This window comes from Mustela erminea, chromosome 7 (assembly GCF_009829155.1).
Source record: "Mustela erminea isolate mMusErm1 chromosome 7, mMusErm1.Pri, whole genome shotgun sequence".
Classification (NCBI taxonomy): Eukaryota; Metazoa; Chordata; class Mammalia; order Carnivora; family Mustelidae; genus Mustela; species Mustela erminea.
In genome coordinates, this window is record NC_045620.1 from 87,665,295 (window position 1) to 87,685,962 (window position 20,668).

The 20,668-nt window shown below is 43.1% G+C and overlaps 1 protein-coding gene across 2 annotated transcripts in view; it reads left to right on the plus strand.

Annotated features, from left to right (window-relative positions):
* The window catches only part of ANTXR1 (ANTXR cell adhesion molecule 1), a 219,774-nt gene that overhangs the window by 107,023 nt on the left and 92,083 nt on the right, over positions 1-20,668 (plus strand). For both annotated transcript variants that reach the window (XM_032352316.1, XM_032352315.1), the window contains exons 11-12: positions 391-460; positions 1,772-1,850. In XM_032352316.1, the coding sequence (XP_032208207.1) occupies positions 391-460; positions 1,772-1,850 (149 nt within the window). The remainder of the gene's footprint in view (positions 1-390; positions 461-1,771; positions 1,851-20,668) is intronic.

The following is a 20,668-nucleotide window of genomic DNA, read 5'->3' on the forward strand; positions in this document are numbered from 1 at the left end:
CTTAGCTATTATAAGTAATGCTGCATCAACAATCTTTCTCCACGAATGTGGCTTCTTTCTCAAACTAGACTCAGACCCGAAGCTCCCTGAGGACCAGTGTGGCATCTTCTGGTTTCCCCGTAGTTACGCCTGGTCAGTGGTAAGAGCTCAGTCTCTATTTGTTCACTGATTGACTCAGTTGGATGTATGGGGTTAAGGACCAGTAATCTAGCAGAAGAACCTTAAAGTTCATTCTCTCGAGTGGATTTTATGGCTCAAGATCAGTGTCTATTTCAGAGTTACTGCTTTTCTCATGTCTCCCAGGATTCGATGGATGGCCTGTAAGAGTCACTGAACATGAAATTCGAAAGTTGCTTCACCCTTCTTAATCCAGTGACTTCCTTTTTACAGATGAGAAGCCCTTCACTGTGGAAGACACTTACTTGCTGTGTCCAGCGCCTATCTTAAAAGAAGTTGGCATGTAAGTTTCCACTAGCCACTGAACCTCACTGCCAGGGAAGAGAGAGGAGGTAGAGGGGACAAAGGGCGAAGAAAGAGTCTTTCTTCATTGTTGTCATGCAGCCTTGTCTAGACCTCTCCAGGTAACGATGACGGTGCTTCCGGTGAGCAAGGCACCAGGACAGATGTCTTACAAAGGGTACCACACTTTATCCTCCCAAGCTCCCAAAGAACCAGATGCCTACGTCATCCCAGTTTTACGATGTGGAATCTATGGTTGAGCGAATTTAAGTAGTTTACCCAAGGTCACACTGCAGTAGCAGAAGGGTCTAGTTTCCAACAAGGGTAGGTCTCGCTGAATCACAGCTACATTTCCAGAGCTCACACTTCCCAAAGCAACTCCCACACACGTTATCTCACCCTGGCATCATAATTGCCCTCCTGGATGATTATCCCTCCTTAGAGATAAGGAAACATGGAAAGGAAGCTCAGAAGGGTCAAGTGGGTCCAGAGCTAGTTCAGGACCCCAGATTCAGACCTTCTGAGGCCAAGCTCCGTGCTCCTTCCTCTGTGCCCCTGAAGGGCGTTGGGTTTCTGTTGGGTGTCTGTGAGAGGAACACAAACTCGCTGAAGAAAGAATGACAGCTTTGAGGAAAAAATACTAAACATGCTCATCTAACTTCTGCTTTCAATCATTTGTTCTAATTATGAAGCCTCCAAGTCTGGTTGCCAACCCTGGCCTTCAAGTCCACTGATTCCACAAACTAACCCTGTATCCATACTGCCAAAGACAAGCAAAACAGAGGTTCAGGTTTCAGTGAGTGTCACAGAGATGGAAAGAGGGCGGAAGGTCATTCATGCACTGCTGTACCTCCATGAGCTTTTCGGGATGGCAGCAAAGCCCCTCATCAGAATTAGTCACAGAGAGCCCCGGTAACGACGGCGGAACATTGAGTTTATAGCTCGAAGGGTTCATGCCCACAGACTCAAGCCATGTTTTGGGAACACTTTTTCTGAGGACAGTGTGCCTGGTAAATGAAATGGTCACAGGCTTTACCCATTCAATGCAATTCGCTGCCATGTAAGAAGGGCTGAACTCAACACCCGGATACACCATCGAGGGTATCCTGACATCTCTCTAGAATGCTAGAGCATGCGGATGGGCCCTGGAGGCCATCCTCCACATGTTACAAAAGAGACCGCTCAGGCCCCCAGGGGAGGAGACCACAGTCCCCAGGGTAGTTAGGAGCAGAGCCTGCAGGGGACCTAGGTCTCGCAGCTCCTTGCTCCTTGCACACCACGCTGAGCGTCTCTGGCTCCCTTGTCATTGCAGGAAAGCCGCGCTTCAGGTCAGCATGAACGATGGCCTCTCTTTCATCTCCAGCTCTGTCATCATCACCACCACACGCTGTGTAAGTCATCGCCTTCCCTTTCCTGAAGGCTCTATTGTCATTCTCATTTCCCTGGAAGTTTCCAGTTCTGCATTCTGTTCACTAAGCTTTGATCCCAGCCCCACAGGGCCAGCTGCAGGCTGGATCGGGGGTCATGCCAGACCCCTGGAGGGTATTGGGAAGGCCTGTGTTGGGTTTCTCCAACTGGTCCACTTCTGTGACCGAGGGAGGGTGAGACCTGAAGGCCCTGGAGTGTCCAGATGGTAAGATAGGGCCTGGGTCTGCGCAGCGGTGAAGGGGGCTATCCAGACACAATGGGTCTAGGAGGAAATATGCAGAAAGAAATTGGACGGCACACGCAGAACACATATCTTCAGGATTTTCCCTAAAGGGGAAGCTTTTCCCTAAAGGGAAGCTGGGCAATAGGGCAGTAACTAAAGGACGATATGCAACATAAGGAGAGTCTCATTTAGAATGGCAGAAATTGCAGCTTGTTTATACGATTGTGGAAATAATCCAGGAGAAAAAGGAAACTTGGTGAAGCAGGGTGGGGGTGGGGGTGCTATGCCATAAGGATTGTGAGGCAAGAGTGGGGACTGTATTCTACCCGCCCTCAGACATCCCTTCTCTGGATCCTTAATGGCAGGTGGTTTTTATTTCTGGTTATGCATAAAACCACCTGCACAACTTTTTTAAAAAGTGATGATGCCCAGGCCTCGTGCCCAGATGAAGGGAAGGGAAGCCGGGAGTGGGCCCAAGCTTTGGGGGCTCCGGTGCCTCCTAGGGAGGCTGTCAGGTGTGGCTCTGGGTGGCAGGCCTTCTGCCAGCGTACATGCTCCCTCCTGCTGGCAGGATCTCAGATCTCAGCCCATCAGAGGCCTGCCAGGGCTCTGCAGACCTCAGCCTCTAACACGAGCAGTTCCAAATTAACCTTTGTCTGAATAGTCAGGTATTCTAACCAAATGCATTTTTTTCCATTGGATCATTCTAAAGGCTAATGTGTTTGGCCTAATGGCCAACTTAGGTGGATACTATGGTCACGTCCTTCCTGGGCTTTGGAGGACATGTCATGGGAGCCCCTGTGTAATGGGGGCTTGTCTCCCTAACACTGTCCTGGGGGGTAAGCAATAGCAGGCATGCACTGAAGTCAGACAAAATCAAAATGAGTCTTATCATAAATGAGCAGGAAGTCCCGCCTCATGGTGGACAATTTTCGCTCTCAACTTGTGCCCCTGCACCAACCCCCACCTTCCCCACCCTCCCCCATCCCTCCCACCACACACACACACATTTCCATCCTGTGGTTGTAGCGAACCAGTTTTCCTGAAAGCAGGGTGAGCCAGTGCAATGAGTATAGACAACAGAAAAGTTTTACTTGACCAAAGTAAGAAAGTAGGGTTCCCGCAGAGAAGTGTCACCACTGAGAAAGGTCCATGTCTCAGGTGCCCCTCAGTGGAACATCAAATCTAGAGACCAAATTAAGAAAACCTTTTGGAGAAACAGTGAAATTTCTTTAAGTGTACCCCGCCTGATTCTTTTAGAAATTGACCCTTTTGGGGCGCCTGGGTGGCTCAGTGGGTTAAGCTGCGGCCTTCGGCTCAGGTCATAATCTCAGGGTCCTGGGATCGAGTCCCACATCGGGCTCCCTGCTCAGCAGGGAGCCTGCTTCCCTCTCTCTCTCTTTCAGTCTGCCTCTCTGTCTACTGTGATCTCTCTCTGTCAAATAAATAAATAAAATCTTTAAAAAAAAAAAAAAGAAAGAAAAAGAAATTGACCCTTCTGGAACTTGCCAACCTGCAGGAAATGATTAAAATACCCCAAACCTAACAAGTCCATTCCAGATTCCTCCCTGCTTTTGAGTGATCCAGCAGTTCGGGCCTGCATTTCTCATTAGGTATGACTGTACCACAGAGAAACAGCCATGCCCTTGAGGCCACAAGGGCATGAGGAGGAGGAAGGGAAACGTCTCAGGACCAAACTTGTGGTATGGCAGCTACAGGACTAGGACTGTGGCTTAAGTCCTGGGCCTGAAAGCCAACAAGAAAGGGTATCCTTACTATTGTACTGCAGAAGGAAAAGAGCTCAGCGCGCAGTCCCCTCTATCTTTCCAACTCACTCCCGCCTCCATTCATGTCTTATATCTCCCTTATGCGAGAGCTCGTCACTAAGTTTTCTGTTCACTTGACCCTTGATAAACACCACCCCATTACATCTTCTGCATTATTGCCCTTTTCACATGAGAATGCTGTATGTCTCTAACAAAATTATGAATACCCTAAGATTTGAGATCCAGGACCACTCATTCATTTGTTCAGCAAATATCCATTGATCACGTATCATGTGCCAGGCACTATCCTGGGTCTCCGGGATACATCAAAGGACACTACAGACAAAGCTCTCTGTCTAGAGGGGAGGGGCAGAGGGAGAGAAAGCAGAAAAGAAACAAGAAACACAACAAATAAATTACACTGTATGTCAAAAGGTAATATATGCTACAGAAAAAATAGAGCCGAGTAAGATGACTTGGTACTACTCGAGTGAGTGTATTATAAACAAAGATACGTTGAGAAGGTGGCACTTAAGTAGAGACTTGAAGTTGACTGTAAGGCTAGTGGAAGAAGACCATACCAACCAGAGGGCCCCAGGGCTTAGACCTCAAAACCAGAGACATGCAGTGTGTTCCAGGAAGAGCAGGAAGGCTGGTGACCTGTCACTGGAAGAGAGCCAGGGAGGCGAGCAGGACATGGTGAGGTCATGGGGATGGAGAGTGGAGGGTTTTGTGAGAACTTTGGCTTTTGCCCAGAGGAGCAACATGAGCTGACTTAGATTTGAAAGATCTCTCTGGCTGCGGGAACAGCCCGTGGGAAGGCAGGGATAGAAGGACCATGACTGGTTAGGAAGGTATGGCAATATTTCAGGCAAAAGATGATGATGGTTTGACTCAGCAGAGAGCAATGGTGATGAGAGAAGCAGTCAGAGTTGGATATACCATGAAGGCAAAGCCGATGGATTTCTCAAAGCATTGGATGTAGGGCTTGAGAGGAGAGATGGCCAGCATGGTCCCACATTCTTCAGCCTAAGTACCTGAAAGAATGGAATTGCCCTCAGTGGACAGAAGGAAGACTGAAGGAGCAGATTCGCGATGGAGGGGGACAATCAGGAGGTCAGTTTTGTGGCCAGCTAGATGTGTGGCCTTGAGCGTGTTTAACCCCTTTGTGCATCTATTTCCTAATCTGTAAAATTAGAATAATAATACTTTATCTCTCTTTGCTGCATTGTGAATCTTAAATGGAATGATAGATAGATGGTAATTGCTTGATAGAAGGCCTGGTAGGGAGTACTGCTTAATAAATGTTAGATGCTAGGATAGTAGAAGCTTAGTCAAAAGTATTAAACTGATTGGAAATTCTTTCCAGAGAGTTGGTTCCCACTTCAGAGGCCTGTTATAGTAAAAGGAGTCTCTTGAGATAAGATGGATCCCTAGGGGTCCATGTCTGTCACTCAGCCAAGCACAGATGATTGAAAGAAGGTAGAAGAGATGGTCAAAATCATCTAGAGAAATAATGGGTCTACAGTCAATCATAAAATGCCAATACCCAGCAGGACCCTCCATAGAAGCTCAAATTCAAAAGACTAAAGTCAACACTGGACAAAATAGAGACGCAGGTGGAATGTGTGGCCATCCAGAATATGAAGTAAGGCCTTGGACTTGCCTTTGTTTCTTCAGCAGCTGGTTTGGAGGACAAGGTTTTTAGATCAGAAGTGATCCCCGGGGTCTGAGTAAAGGGTTAGTCTTGGCGATGCCAGTCACAGCCTGCCCCGCCCATCACCTGGAACCAAAAATAATTTTAAAATATGTAGTTGAGACTTTTCTTTCCTTGCTTTATTTGGTGCCCATTTGGACAACCATGTCATAGTTTTCAAGATCCACAATGAATAACTGCTGTTCTTTGCCAGGAGCAGAAATTCCATCAAGTTTTACAGGAAAGAGTTTTTTCCATCCAAGAGCTAAAAGATTCCTATACAAATGGTAAACTTTGTGAAGCTCCAGGACTCCAGGACTCTAGAAATCCAAAGTCCTCTTTCACAGCATATGTGAATATGTCCCATCTCTAGAGTCTCAAATGGCCTTCCTTTTCTTCCCCAGCCTCTAGCCATAGGGGAGAAAATCAGGACCATAGTGTTGCTTTAGGGGAAACACTTAGAAGTTTGCCTTTTGTCTTGCAAAGCAAGCAGATGTCAGCACCTTAAAGAATTTTTCAGGAAAGACGGTCTTCTTTTACATAAATGCCTTCAAATTTTGTAACTTTCCAACCAAAGTGTATAAAAATCAGAGAATCCCTCACAAGTATTTCTTGAAGTCCTACTGGGTCATCACTGTTCCATTTACATTTTACAAAGTTGTTATCCGTAAGGAGCTTAAAATACACTTAGAGAAAGGAGCTCAACACACATATAAAGGACTATGTAAGTAAAGAGCAAGATGGTGGGAACCAGGTGTAAATGATCTAGGATTTCCGAATAGGAAAGGAGTGAATTCAGGAAGAGAGAGACACGAGGGCTTCCTGGAGGAGACATCCCAAGTAGTGATTTGAGAGAAAATAATTTCAGGGGAAGAGGCGGGAAGAGGCTGTCCACTAAAGAAAAACCAACCTGAGGAAGAACTAGATATGCCTGTGAGCACAGTTAGTTCATGCCCCCTCCCAGGAACCATAACTTTTTTTCTCTTTTCCTCTCATTTTGTTTGTTTCTGAAGCCTTCTTAATTTGGGGCCATTTCTCAGATGGCAACTACTCTCCCAGGACAGTAGTTATTACCCTTCACCCCGAATGTAATGATGAGGCCCAGCTGATTCCCTTCCCTATTAACTATGATGAACATTTGATTAACACTGATCTCTAGTGTATTAGAGAATCACCATCTTTGAAAGAAAGGTAAGAGACCTAAAGTTTGACATAAGGTTCTAAACTGGATCTGGTAGAAAGTCAAATAAGATTAAGCTGCAATTTCTTCACTATTTTTGAAAAAAAAGAATTTCTCGGTAAATGAATCAAGTAAACAGGAATGTAAGAGGAATACTTAGACTATTCCCAAGAATGAATTAAAACCAGTAAAGGTTATGCATTATTACCACATAAACATTCCTATTATTGAAAATGTTCTATCATGCCAAGCATGTCTGGAGATCAGAGGAGGTAACGTTTCATGCAGAAAAGAAATGCAACTTCAGGAGGGCAGCTCACAACAGACTGGATCTTCCAGTGACCGCTGAGGTAGCCACAACTTGCCATGCTTCAGGAACACAGGGATTGAACCTGATGTTCTGGGGATGAATGTGGTGTTCACTTATTTCCCAAAGATTTTTTTAACCATTTCATCCTTCAGATTTTTGTGAACTCAGACTGTTCTTTTCTGAAACTAGTGATATTTTTCTGCCGATATTTGTTTGAAAGAGAGAGAGAAAGACACCAACAATGTGCAGGAGAGCCACCACCCATGACAAAGAATTATCTAGTCCAAGATGTCTGTCATACCAGTTTAAGAAACTCCGAAGAATTAGGATTTCTTGGAGGGAGTCTGCATTCTAATAAGCTTGCCAGGTAAATCATAAACACACAGGACTCTTACCATTATACTTACCTGGCACAAAATGTCCTCCAAAGTTTAAAAAAAGCATTAGAATCTATTCAAGAGAAACGATTTATTACATATGAGGACTAACATATAACATAATAAAAAACAAATTCTTATCCTCTTGATTCATTCCCAATCTTACTCATTTAGGAACCCCAAGATTTTAAAATCAGATCCTCTCTTTTATGTTTCTTCTTTTGGACAGTATCTTCTGGTATAAAAATAGGAATTTGCCGAAAATAATTTAGCCCAACATGACCAGTCTAGGGATCTTCTCCCTTTTGTGTTGCCAGGCAAAGACTATTAAACTTTCTCTCCTTTTCCATGTTCCAAGTATTCCCTTTGCTTCCACCTCTCACAGTAAGGCCCGGTGAGCGATTGGTGAGCCACAGACTTGTTAGTCCTTATTTCAGTAAGAGAGGGCCCAGTGAGCATCAATATTGTTTTTAACAATTTATAGCTCCCAATGTCTCACAAAAGAGAGGGCCTCCAGGTACCATGTAGAGATAGGTTATAAGTCAGACACAACTGGAGACTTGGAGTAAAAAACAACAATACAGATACTGGAAAGAAAAAATGCCTCCCATGCACAGTGTAGCACATGTGCTCCTTGAGGAAAGAACAAAGATTGTGTCTTATTCACCGTGGCAACCCAGCACCTGGCACAATGCCTGCACATAGTACTCAGCAGATAGTTGGTAACTGAATGAATGAATGAATGAATGGACTCAACTGGGTCATACTGAGATCATGATGGCACCTGCTGGTAGGAGAGCAAGGGAGCCAGAATACAGGAGGATTAGAACAGGGGCCACTGAGCTGGTTGGAAGATAGTCCTCCAAAGAAGATGGCCAGCAACCCAATGTACACATCCAAGGAGCATGGAGAGCTTGGGCATGATTTAAGAGGGACAATTCTGTTAGCCAAGAAACTACAACCAGTGATCCCAGACAGGGCAATAGTCAAAGACCGCCATAGAACAGCACCAGCTCCCCTAGGAGCAGACTCTTGCCAGGGGTGCAGACCTGCATCTAGAAAGAGCCCATTGAACTGGATCGAGATTCAGGGCAGGCTGCCAGCCAGTCCGTGAGGGTCTACATCGCAAGGCTGGGAGTGAAACAGAACCACAGCAACTGACAGAGAATCTAGCTAACTAAATCTGTTAAGCCCAAAGGACACAAAGATGTAAGACATGGGGAATGGACAAGTCTGGAAGGGATTGCAATCTAATGTGATAAGTTCTTCAACTAAGAATTGACCAATGCCATGTGAGAGCATGAAGTAGAGTGTCTGGGGAAACGAAGAACAAGAGAGATGATACGTGAACTCAGTTAGGAAGAAAGACTGGCATTTGCTGAGTTAACATAGCCCGGTTAAAGGCATGTTTTGGGCCACAGGGGCTGTGATGGGTTGGGATGGGGTATTAGGAGAGCAGGACAAAACAACTGAGACCAGTAGCAAGGCCTTATCTGCCTCAGTGTGGAGTTTCTTTAATATTTAATATAAACATCATACATGATGCAGTTTTCATGTTAACATCCAACCTTTCCTCATTCAAGAAATAAACACCTTTTATCTTCAGAGGGGAAAAAGAGAATCTAAGGAACTGCAAGGAAGTCATGACTTGGGGAGAATTGGCATGGCCTGAGCTCACACTGAAATACCAGAAACTTGTGCCGTGGCAGCTCACCCAGTCTGGTCAGGGCTGGCTCTAAAGAGGGTGTGCTGGGCCTCACAGATGGAGGCTGCAGTGACTTAACCCAGGAGAGGCTACAGAGGGGGTAAGGACCACCTCTGAGAACTGCCTTCAGAGCTGTCCTCAGCACCTTCCCGGGTTCACTTTGTAAATCGGTTCAATTCTGTTACTAATTTCTTTGAAATAATTAGGAAGATGCAAATCCAGCCTGGTTTTGTAGTCATAGGGCTTTCTAGGTAAACAGACAGTTGGCATGGCTGCCCTTGCCAAAATTGCTTGAATTTCACCAGCCTGGTAGGGAATGAGTCCAGCAGCCTGTGCTGAGTGGCAATCTGGCCTTCCAACATAATAAAATATTACTGCATGCTCTTCAGAAAAAAGTAGAAATCAGAGAAGACTTTTTTCTTCTATTTCTTTTCCAAGGTCAGCAGAACAGTCCATAAATCACAGTAGGTAGCTATCTTTGGGATAGGTACTTCATACCAATAGCTGTAAGCATGTGCATCTCTTGGGTAGGAAAGATGTGTAGGAAGGAGGCTGTTGGTGGAAAATGGGGCCAAAGATCAGGATCAAAGTGTATTAGAATAGTACTATAGGCAAAATGTTAAGGACTCAAACAAAAACCTCCATGCCCTTCAGAATCCACAACATTGGTGCCAAGACATAATATATAATCCAAGAGGTATATATTTTACACTGTGGGGTACAAAAGGCAAATATCAGGTGCCCAGAAATTCCTCCATCTGTTCCAAAAACTCACAAACCTCCTCACAGGCCTTCGGATAAGTCACTTGACACAAGCACTACACATTTTGAGGAGTGTCTACTTACTGGACCTAAGGGGATTATGTCCCAGTTACTCAAAAAACTGTTGCCCACCCCCCTGCAAGAGAGAGCTGTGGACAAATCATCCCAGAAATTCAGGGAGAACAAGTAGGCAGCTCGTGCTTTACTCAGCCCCAAACGCCTATCCCGTGAGTGCCCTTTTCCCAACAAGACCCTCCCCCAGCTGTTTCTCAATTCTAAGAAATGGCCCCTGGAGAAGACAAGTCCTTTTCCAAACACCCAGTTGAGGAGGGCAGGACCAGTGCCCACACTCTGACTTTACCCTCTAGCTTCCTTCATCCTAACATTATTCCACTTCCGGTCCAGTTCACTCCCACACCCACCTTCTCCTTGTTCATTTAGCTACTGTGTGTTCATATAGGCTGGAAGAGTAAGAGGAGAGTGGATTGGAGAGGAAATAGTAGACTGACCTTGAAGAGGGTTTGAATGACAGATGGTGGAGTTTGGACCATTGGAAGTCATTCCAAAAAAGTGCAAAGCATTATTTTAGGAAGATCAGTCCATCATTTGTATGTTCCAAGTATATTAATAAAATAACATTAGTTTGGATGCCATTGATTAATAAATTTGTTCATCTGGAAAGGAACTAGGCTCCAGTTTACTTTTACACTATCTGAAGGGAACTTTGTCCCCTAAATGGCCAACCCACAGCCCCAGAGCTTACAAGTGACTCATGAGCATTTCATGCTCAGCCCTGAAAAAGAATGGCCTTTACTTTATTATTGCTGTAATTATAGGTAATATGTCCTTTGAATGATGTGGCTTAACAAAACACAGGGGAAAGATTAGTTGGAGAAGAAAAGTGGGAATAAACATGGACTCTGGGATCAGATCAATGTGGAGGCTGAAATTCTGGTCCTTAGATAACCAGCCCGCTACACAGCAGGCATCCAGAGTTAGTTTTCCTCACCCTGATGCCATAAGCTCTTTGAGAATCAGCACGGTGATGGGGTTTCCAAAGAGGCTCTGGCTTCTGAATTAAGAGAAGTATTATATCTGTGACTAAAGAAGAGACGGAACCTCTGAGCTTGGTGGGAGTAAAATCTCATTTGAGTATTGTATGAAATACCAAGACGCTTCAAGAGAGAGCCCAGAGAAACTGAATGTGTGAAAAGTATTGCCAAATATGGTTGGCTACATAGAATCTTCTATGGAATTGGGACTCTTGGCCTGAGACAAAGGAGGACTTGATGGCTGTTTTTAATATTTGCAGGACTGTCCTGAGACAGGAATGTCTGCTTTTATTGTATAGATGCAAGGAGTAGAATAGGCTGCTAATCTGTTTGTGGCTCAGTTTTTAAAAAGGTCGACATAATTGGCTGCTTAAGAGGGCGGTGAACTCCCTCTTAGGGTTGTATTCAAGCACAGGCAACTTGACAAGTTGGCAGAATTATGTAAATGCCATTCGTGCCTCAGACAGCCTGTTGGACTTAGCTTTCAGACCCCTTCCAGCACTGAGAGTCTATAATTCTAAAACTAAAAGTAAGCTGGTAGAGGAATAAGGTAAATGTTAGGAGTCCTATACGGTAGAATAACTGAGTTTGGCTCTTATATTCTGCAAATAAATATGAGATCCTTTTGTTGGACACTGGAGGTGTATTGTCTTAGTGCAATTCAAACTGGCCAACATCCAACCAATACAAAAGAGATTATATTTCAAACCAAAGCGTGTTCCTTTTGAGCTCCTTCTGAGAACAACTTGTTTCAATAACTTCAAAACACATCTTCTGATTTACAAACAATTGATATACTAGTCATAAGTCATTCTCATCTCTTTATTAGTTAGTCTCAGGAAAGCCATAAATAATTCAAGGTCTTTTTCACAATATCTAGTATTTTTTTACTATTATTATTTTAACAAGATGACCTCTGGTTTCTCATACTGTCATTAGAAAGGGCAAAAGACCACAGGAATATCAAAATGCAGAATTCAGATATCAAATGTTGTTTGTGAACTGAAATAAAAATAGTTTGCCAACATCTCTATTTTGATAACCCTTGTATGCATAAAAATATCTTTTCAAATATGTTTTGGAGAAGTCGGGCTGATTTGTTTTTCTTGGCTGTTTGAGCAATTGACTTTCAATATTTTTATCTCAAAGTATTTTAAAGAATGTTTGCCCTAAGTTTGAAATTTCTTTGTTTTGAGAATAAATAAGAAAAAAAAATTTCTGAATCTAGGCTCTCAAGAAACTCTGTGATAAACACATATAAGATGGCAATATTTATTTTTAGAAATAAAAGCTAAATCCAAATAATCCATAACCAAGATAAATATAAAGGACCAAACTCAGCAGTTAAAAAACACAGACAAATTGTGTTTAAAAAATATCACACTGTATGCTGTTTATAATAAAAAATACATTCAATAAAATGTAAGTATGAGAAAAGTTATATCAGGAAAATACCAACAGAAAACTAATATAGCTATATTAATATTAGATAAAACAAACAAAGTTACTGGTATAAAGAGGACCATTACATAATGTTAAAAGTAACACTTAACTTGGAGGGTATAATTCTAATCTGAACTTAATGACATATCCTCAGCATATATGAAACAAATATTGACAGAATTACAAAGAGAAATTGATAGATCCACCACCACAAGAGATTTAAATACAGTTCTTTCAGTAATTAATAGATTAAGCAGTGAAGGAAAATTAATAAAATATAAATGACTTGAATAATACAATTAAGCATCTAGTAGGTACACAATGAGATTACAGCAAAATATTCTAAGAAGGGTCCAAATTTTTTTGGTTGCATTAAATAAGGGTTATAAAATTATAAGATTAATTAAAAAATACCATTATTTTATAAATTCTATAATTCTAAGACATACTTTTTGCATACCTTAACATCTCTGAAATTAGTATTTTTCAGGTAATCAGTAATATAGCATCATTTAATTGGCCACATTTTCCCTAATGGCTCATCAAATAACCAGTTATCTATAAGAATGCATCTTAAATTCAGTGAAATATGTACTGTGCCAAAAATGAAAGAAACATATCCTGAACAAAACTGATCAGTCTCCTCCTTTCCACCATCCACCCCATTCCACTTTGGAAAAAGAGAAGTCTAGCCTCTCTTCTTTGGAGAGTAGGGGGAATAAGAGAGGGCAGGAGCTGATCGACAACTACATTATGGCCAACTTCATGGTATAGCCATTGGTGCTATTGCAGGGCTTATCATAGCTGGGGAAATCTCACATTTTTGGAAAATCAAACAGACATCTAAACCTTTTATAAGTCAAAGCAACGTCATAATGAAAATTAGAAAATACTTAAAATTAGTCAATTATGAAGATGTCACATAACAAAACTTGTGAATGCAGCTAAAGTGGTTCTTAGAGGGAAATCTGTAGCCTTGAATGTTTGTATTAGAAAAGAAGGAAGTTGTAAGCTAATTAGCCAAGCATTGAACTCAAAACATTAGAGAACAGAGTAAACCCTACTGAAAAAAGAGAAGTCCAAAAGTAGGAAAGTAAGAACAAAATAGAAAACAAGACAAATAGAGAAGTAACAAAGAAAATTATTAGTTGGGGGGCAGGGAAGATGAAAAATAGACATATGTCTGAAGAACCGTGTTTTCACTGAATGGGGGACAGGCCACACTCATTACTGTCACAGGCTGGGGCTCTGCTAGAGGGAGATCATTAATCAAGAGAACCACAAAAACACATGTTGATTGAGCTTATCCCTCACCTATTTCTTTGGTCTTTCTTCCTACGGAAGCCTTTGTGCAAAAATGAATGTTGCAAAATACAGTATAATGTTTACACCTTAGTCTCCACCATCTTATCATGTGCTAAAATCATGAGCCATGGCCTAATGAGCCACATCACTATGAAACCCTCGATTTTTGAGGCTGTTGGCCCTTCCAAGCACCATGGTTTTTGAAGTTTATCATTCTGTGTTTTCTGACCTCTCACTTCTTAGTATATGTGTGTCTCCTGTTCTAGATGCCCCCTTTCTAATTTGACAGTTTAAGATATCAGATATCTTAATATCAGACAACCAAGCTTTTATAATTTGTATATAAAAGAAGACTTCCTGATCTCTGAACAAGAACTTGAGAGACAGTGTATACCCTAAGCACACAACCTTTAGTGAATGACCGGTATGTCCATTCATGCCTACTCCTGGGTTGTTGGAGCTACTCTGAATGTTTGAGCCTTTTGGGTTGAGCGTTCTGGATTAGTGAGCCTAGCTGTGAGAGGCACAATTTTAGGAAGAAGTGCATATTTTAAAGAGGGTCCAAAAAGTATGTATGAGTGGAGAGGGAGAGGGGGAAAGATGGTGGGGGGTGGAGGGGGAGAAGAAGGAGGAGGAGGAAGAAGGGGAGAAGGAGAGCAGAAGTAGCAAAGGAGGCACAGGGGCGCCTGGGTGGCTCAGTGGTTTGGGCTGCTGCCTTCGGCTCGGGTCATGATCTCAGGGTCCTGGGATCAAGCCCCGCATCGGGCACCCTGCTCCGCAGGAAGCCTGCTTCCCTCTCTCTCTCTCTGCCTGCCTCTCTGCCTACTTGTGATCTCTGTCTGTCAAATAAATAAATAAAATCTTTAAAAAAAAGAAAAGGAGGCACAAAGGGAAGGCTTGATTAACAGTTTGGGAAATAGGGCCAAAAAGAAGAGAGAGCCTCAGAAGGTCTCCTTTCTGCCAACACTGAAATAATTGCCAACTCCTTAAATGATCCAAAATTGGCAAAATCCATGGACTAGACTATCATAGAACTGGAGGAGACAGCAGCCAAACCCAGGCCATATTGTCCTGGGTGGCAATTTATGGTCACATCACACCAAATCACAAGCTGCCCCAGGACAGCTTCTGATCAGGACATTGTTTGGGATTGACATGATTCATATTGTTTGCACTCCCCGAAAGCCAGCAAGCTCTTCCTTCTGCTTCCTGCAGAGTGAGAGTCCCCCAAGAGTATATAAACACCTTTGCTTTTGCAAAGCAACCAGCTTCATTAGGAAATTCAGAGGTCAGTAATTTAATTTATATCTCCCTAAAACAAGAGTCTATCAGCGCCATAAGCAATATATAACTAGCGTTCCTTTGCCATTACCATGGTTGCTAGAACAGATGTTAGGTTGGTCCATGCCCAAAGCAGTGGGCTTAATGTTTTGTTTCTTTAAAAAAAAAAAAATTCAGAAGCATTTGAATTAGCGACAACTAAACTATTCCTGGGCTTCTTTTACACACAACCCAGTGTCAGGAGAACTGGTTCATTTACAAGCCAAGAAATATGAAAGGTACAGCTAAGGCAATTTATTTTACCTTCATTGCCCAAATGCATGGAATTGGAAAAGGTATCCAAAAGTTCAGGGTTTTGAGAATCTGTATAAAGGTACAAACTCAACCTAAATGAATTTCTAACAAATAATGCTGCTTATAGAATTCAATCTGGCAACTCGGTTGACCTTTATCTGCTAGACTTAAAATTTGTGAATGCACTGACTCTTAATAGATAAAAATGTTTGATGGTGATTAAAAATTTGCATTCCATACCTCCTCGTTGTAAATAAAGTAATGTCCATCCCTACTTCTGTGCCTTTGATCACAGTTTACTTTCCTTCTGGAATGCCCTCTCCTTTTCTCCACCTACCCACATTTCACTGTGGCTTCAAGGCCTGCCAAGTGCTGCCTGGACCTGCCCCAGGATGCCTCACTGACCTTGGCAAGCCTCCTGAACTCTCTCTGCTCTGAGCTCAAGCACTGTGGTTTGTAATGTCAGTTCAAGTTTAACTCCACATACCCTGTGCTGCTCCTTCAGCGAACCCTGTGAATCAGTCCTGACTTTAACTGTGCAGTGATGACGTCTCCCAGGAGTGGAGACTGACTGTGCTGATCTTTGTCTCCTGCTGCTCACCGTGTTGGAAACTCAACAGAAAATGATAAGTTGGTTTCCAGATACTCTGTAATTCAGTGTAGAGACACAGTTTTGAGGAATCAGTCATCAGGGTCACCACTGGTAAGCATCTATGTCTATGAGGCACCACCCAAATCATAGGCCTGGTTTCTTCTACCTTTCCAAGTTCATAATCTAAGGCAACAGCTATCAGTATATTAGTTACTGCTAATAGGTAATAATGATGCTGACTATTATGGGAGGGATGACCAAGAATACCAATTAAGCACATGCCTTAAATAAAAAGCTACATTAAAGGCAAGGAGACCAGTCCCTGAAATGAAACAAAAAATGAAAACAAGAAATTAGCCTTTCTCTTCCAGTGTCATCAGATTTAAACATTACTAAGGAACTTTCTAATCCTATTTCAACAGCCCACTCACAGGAACTAAGGCATTTTGTGTACTAATGAGCTGCATCTTTTCTGAATTATTCTCTAAAAACTGGTTTTGATTAACAAGCTCTATGCATTTTATGGAGAGAAAGGAAAGTGCTGAATGAATCCAAGATTTACGTATTATCACCCTTACCATTGTGAGTGAGATGAAGTGTCTCTACTGCCTCAGGGTGACAAGAAGACCAAGATGATGCTAGAAGACCTTGATATGGAGTGTCCTTCCGTGACAAAGGACCTCAGAGCTTGAGTTTGAAGGAGTATAGTGTCAGTCTCCCCTCAGTCACGTTCCAATGATGGCTTTTCTAAGTCCTTCTGTTTTTATTTACATAAGGCCCAAAGTCATAAGATTTATAGCAAACTAGAATTCGCACATCCAAATGATTGCTAGTCCTTCAAAATATTTACCTTGGAAAGTCATGTACTTTCTCCAACAACACTGTCACGATGCCAGCTATCCTGTGCACTCCAGCTCTGAAATTACCATCACTTCCAAGTCATGGTATTTGAATATCCTCAGCAGGGGAATAGGGAAACATCAGCCTTTGGTATGAAAACAACCCCTAAAAGTTGTAGGAACCAGGTCTGGTGAATGGTAGTTAATCAAGCTGGGAACCTCCTTGGTGAAAAGCAAAGTGTGACTAAGAAGGTGGAAGGTTTTCTTTTTGTGGCCTATAAATCGGTTTCAAAAACAGTTCTAAGGGAGGTGTTTCAGGATTGCTTTGAGCAATGGCTGTATCATTGGAGAGTCTCCAGCACCCAAAGCCACTAAGTTTGTAGGGGATGAGATTCACTTGGATGTGGGGGGTTTTGCCATGCTCACTACAGGACCTCAAACCTCATTACTTTATAGCCATACTTTCTAAGCAGAGTTCCACTAGGGCTTAGGTAATTCTCACCTAATATTTTTTCTATACTGCCTACTTTGGGGGTTAAGGAATCCAGTGCCTTCGGTGTCTATCAATGTTATTGCCATTTCTAGCCCAGATTACCTCTCAGGCAGCAGAAATGAATCATAATGTTTGATTGTGTTTTACCAACATTAATATTTGCTCACCTTTGATGAGGGCGATTGAATTTGCCATTGGAAAACCCACATGGGTTTCCCTTTCCTTGACACTAGTATGAACATCTGAGGGCATGTGGTTCTCCCAAATACCTACCCTAGGACCACCCACGCACCCTGTAGCTCCGGCCACAGTTAGCAGGAGACTGTTTACAGGAGTCAAATTTACTCCCCTAGACCAAGCCCAGGCACATCAACAGGAACATGACAGAAGTAAGAGGGGACAGAAAGGGAAATCACATCTACTGAAGGATGGCCGTACACCAGGATCTTTACATTTCTCATCTCATTAAGGATCAAATCAATCCTGGGAAGTAGGAGTCATCTCAACTTCATATATGTACAGAAAAGGAAGTTTAAGAGAATTTGAACAACTTATCTAAAGTCTACATATTAATATTTTAAAGTCTACATGTTAATAAGTGGAAGAATTAGGATTTAAATATCGTTCCCTGATTTTAAAGTCCACGCTTTTTGTAGTGAGGTTAGTGAGCTGTTTGCAGCGATGGGGCCTTCAAGGAAGAGGTAAACAGCCTAGGGTGACATTAACTCCAGTGCCACCTGCTAGCTGTGGAAGGATTAGCGGGCTCAATACTGATTTATCTCCACCTAATACATACTTGAGTGACAAGTCTTTTTATGTTTGAAACACTGTACTATGTCTCCATGTTACAAAGATGGGTAAAGTCAGACTTGTGTCCCCTAGGGGCTTACAGTTCAGTGAGAGAGACAAGCCATGTAATGATATCATTTCTATAATATACAGTAAATGCTAAGGTAGACATATAAAATGAGAGCACAAACTCAGAGTTCATTGATAGCGTTTTCTTGTCTGTGTTCCCCACTCAACTACAAGGCTTGTGATCCATCTTTTCTGCCAGTGCTTATAGAGGCCCTAGCACATCGTAGTTGTCCAGTTAGTAGGCAAGGTAAGAATCAATCAGCTGTTGCCTGCGCTAAGACTTGAAAGATGAGAAACAGCTACCCAAGCAATGAAAGGATGAAAGGGTGTTTCAGGGAGAAGAACACAAGAGAACACTATGTGAGGTGAGCACAAAGTGTAAGGAGGGAGGTGGAGAGGAGAGGAGTTGGGGAAATAAGAGAGGCGTCGCTGTGAAGGGCCTTGAGCCAAGGACGCATCATGGATTCTGGGGGCTTTGATGGATGCCCTGAAATTGTCATCAAAATTTGTGAGCTGGAGTGTAAAAGTAAACTTGTACTTGTGTACCTTCCTGAGCAAAGGGGTATGTCACTTTCATCAAATTTTCAAATGTTACAAAATCAGGCAGGCAGTGAGGAGCTGTTAGCACTATCAGAACAACATTTTAGATGGATGACTCTGGATGCTGCTGTAGAGGATGGAATTTGGGGTGGCAAGATAGTGGTGGAGAAACCAGTGAAGAGAGAGCTGCCACTGTCCAGGAAAGAAATAATAAGTTTCTAACCCTAAACCGCGGTGTGGAGGAGGAGACAGGGACAGATCCGAGAAGAGGTTGGTTGGTATATAGTGCGATTGAATGAAGAGAGGAGATTGAACAGGCTTGAAGGGGAGAATAATGAGCTCAGTTTGAACTGTTGACCCAGAGGCATCAGTAGGAACCTCCAGACAGTTGAATGACCCTGACTGCAAGGACCTGAAGGACCCTAAAGGAAAGATCTAGGCTAGAGATAAAGACGGCAGCCATCAGTATGGAGTTGAGAGTTTAAACTCTGAAAGGAAATGATACAGCCCATGGAGAGTGGCACAAAGACACCAAAAGTTCATCCACGGGTTGCACGACATTGTAGGTATACTGAATTGTACACCCTGAAAAATGGTTCAAATGGCACCTTTTGTTTATGTATTTTTACCATAATTTTTTTGAAGTGAATTTAAAAAGCAGACATGCTTCAAGCAAAATAAAAAACTATACACCTTTTCAAAAACAAACAAACAAAAAATAGACCCGCGGTCCATACAGATATTTAAAGGACAAGGACCAGCCCAGGAGGAAGGTGGATAAGGGGTCATCAGAGAGGAGGAAAGAGCCTCGGGAGAGTCCAGTACTCGTCACTGAAGCAGGCAGACTAGAATTCCAATAAAATTAAGGGCGGGTTGGGTGGAGAAGTTAGATAATTGCTGAAGTTGCTTCCAGAAATAATAGTCAGAATATATAAGCGATGAGGAAGAGAGAGAGAGAGAGAATTTTGGTCTCTGGGGCTTGCTCATCCAGAACATCTCAGCAGCAATAAAATGACTAAAATCTCTTCTTACAAAAGAAAACCTGCCCGTGCCCCGCCAGTTTTGTCTGGGCAGGAAACAGAGCTCAGCTCAGCTGCTGAGCATCGTTCTGAATTCCACTTCAGAGTCCTGGAATGTGACGCCTCCCAAGTGGCAACCTGTGCCCTGGGAGGGAGAAACACAGCCTAGAGCTGAGGGGGCCAGGACACAGGGTACAGGGCCCCTCCTTGCCTCCAAGGGGTCTCTCCGAAGAAGACAAGTCTCCTGATCTCTGCACATTTCCCTCTCCCCAACATGACCTCCTTGGGACTTAGAACCAGCTGGCTGCCATGAGAGCACAAGGTCATAGACCAGAGCTGCCCCTGGAAAAAGGGTCACTTTCGCTCGAGGGCTTCAAACACAACCGCACTCAGTAGCAGAGAGGGAGGGCCAAGGGTCAGGGGGAGGGGGGAGGTGCAGAGGGGGCACCAGGCAGCCTCACACCATAGCAAAACCACCTTGCCGCATCCTGGCATGCCCCGTGGCCTCATCGGTCACCAACTGAATCTGGGGAAACCTCTTCACCAGCTTTGAAGAAGCTTGAACAGATCGCCAGCTTGCTTGTTTTTTTATTTTTGTTTTTTGTGGGGGTTTTTGCCATATTTTTAGCAGAGTCTGGCTAAAAAACCTGCTAATTCATTCTTTCACGTTAAATGTGGGAAAGCTAGCCTCGTCTAACCATGTGAAAGAATCTGGTATCTTCAGTAATTCAGTGTTAAATACTCCGGACCTAAAAAACCTGGTGAAGATCATAGAGCGACAGCAAACGCACCCACCCCGTCAGCGTGGGCTCTCAGAACCCCTTGGTTAATAATAACACCTTGTGCTGTTGTCAGACCCCATTGTCACCATTGCCACGGCCCCTCCTGGGTGATGTGGAAAGAGGAGATGTTGGAGGGGCCATTCTGGTAGAGGCATAAAGCATAGGATGCTTTCTTTATAAGTCTCACAGAAACGAGATGCCCCCAAAATGATATGTGAACCTCACTACTGCCTCTATTATTGTAGGCTAGAGACTGGCTGAGTG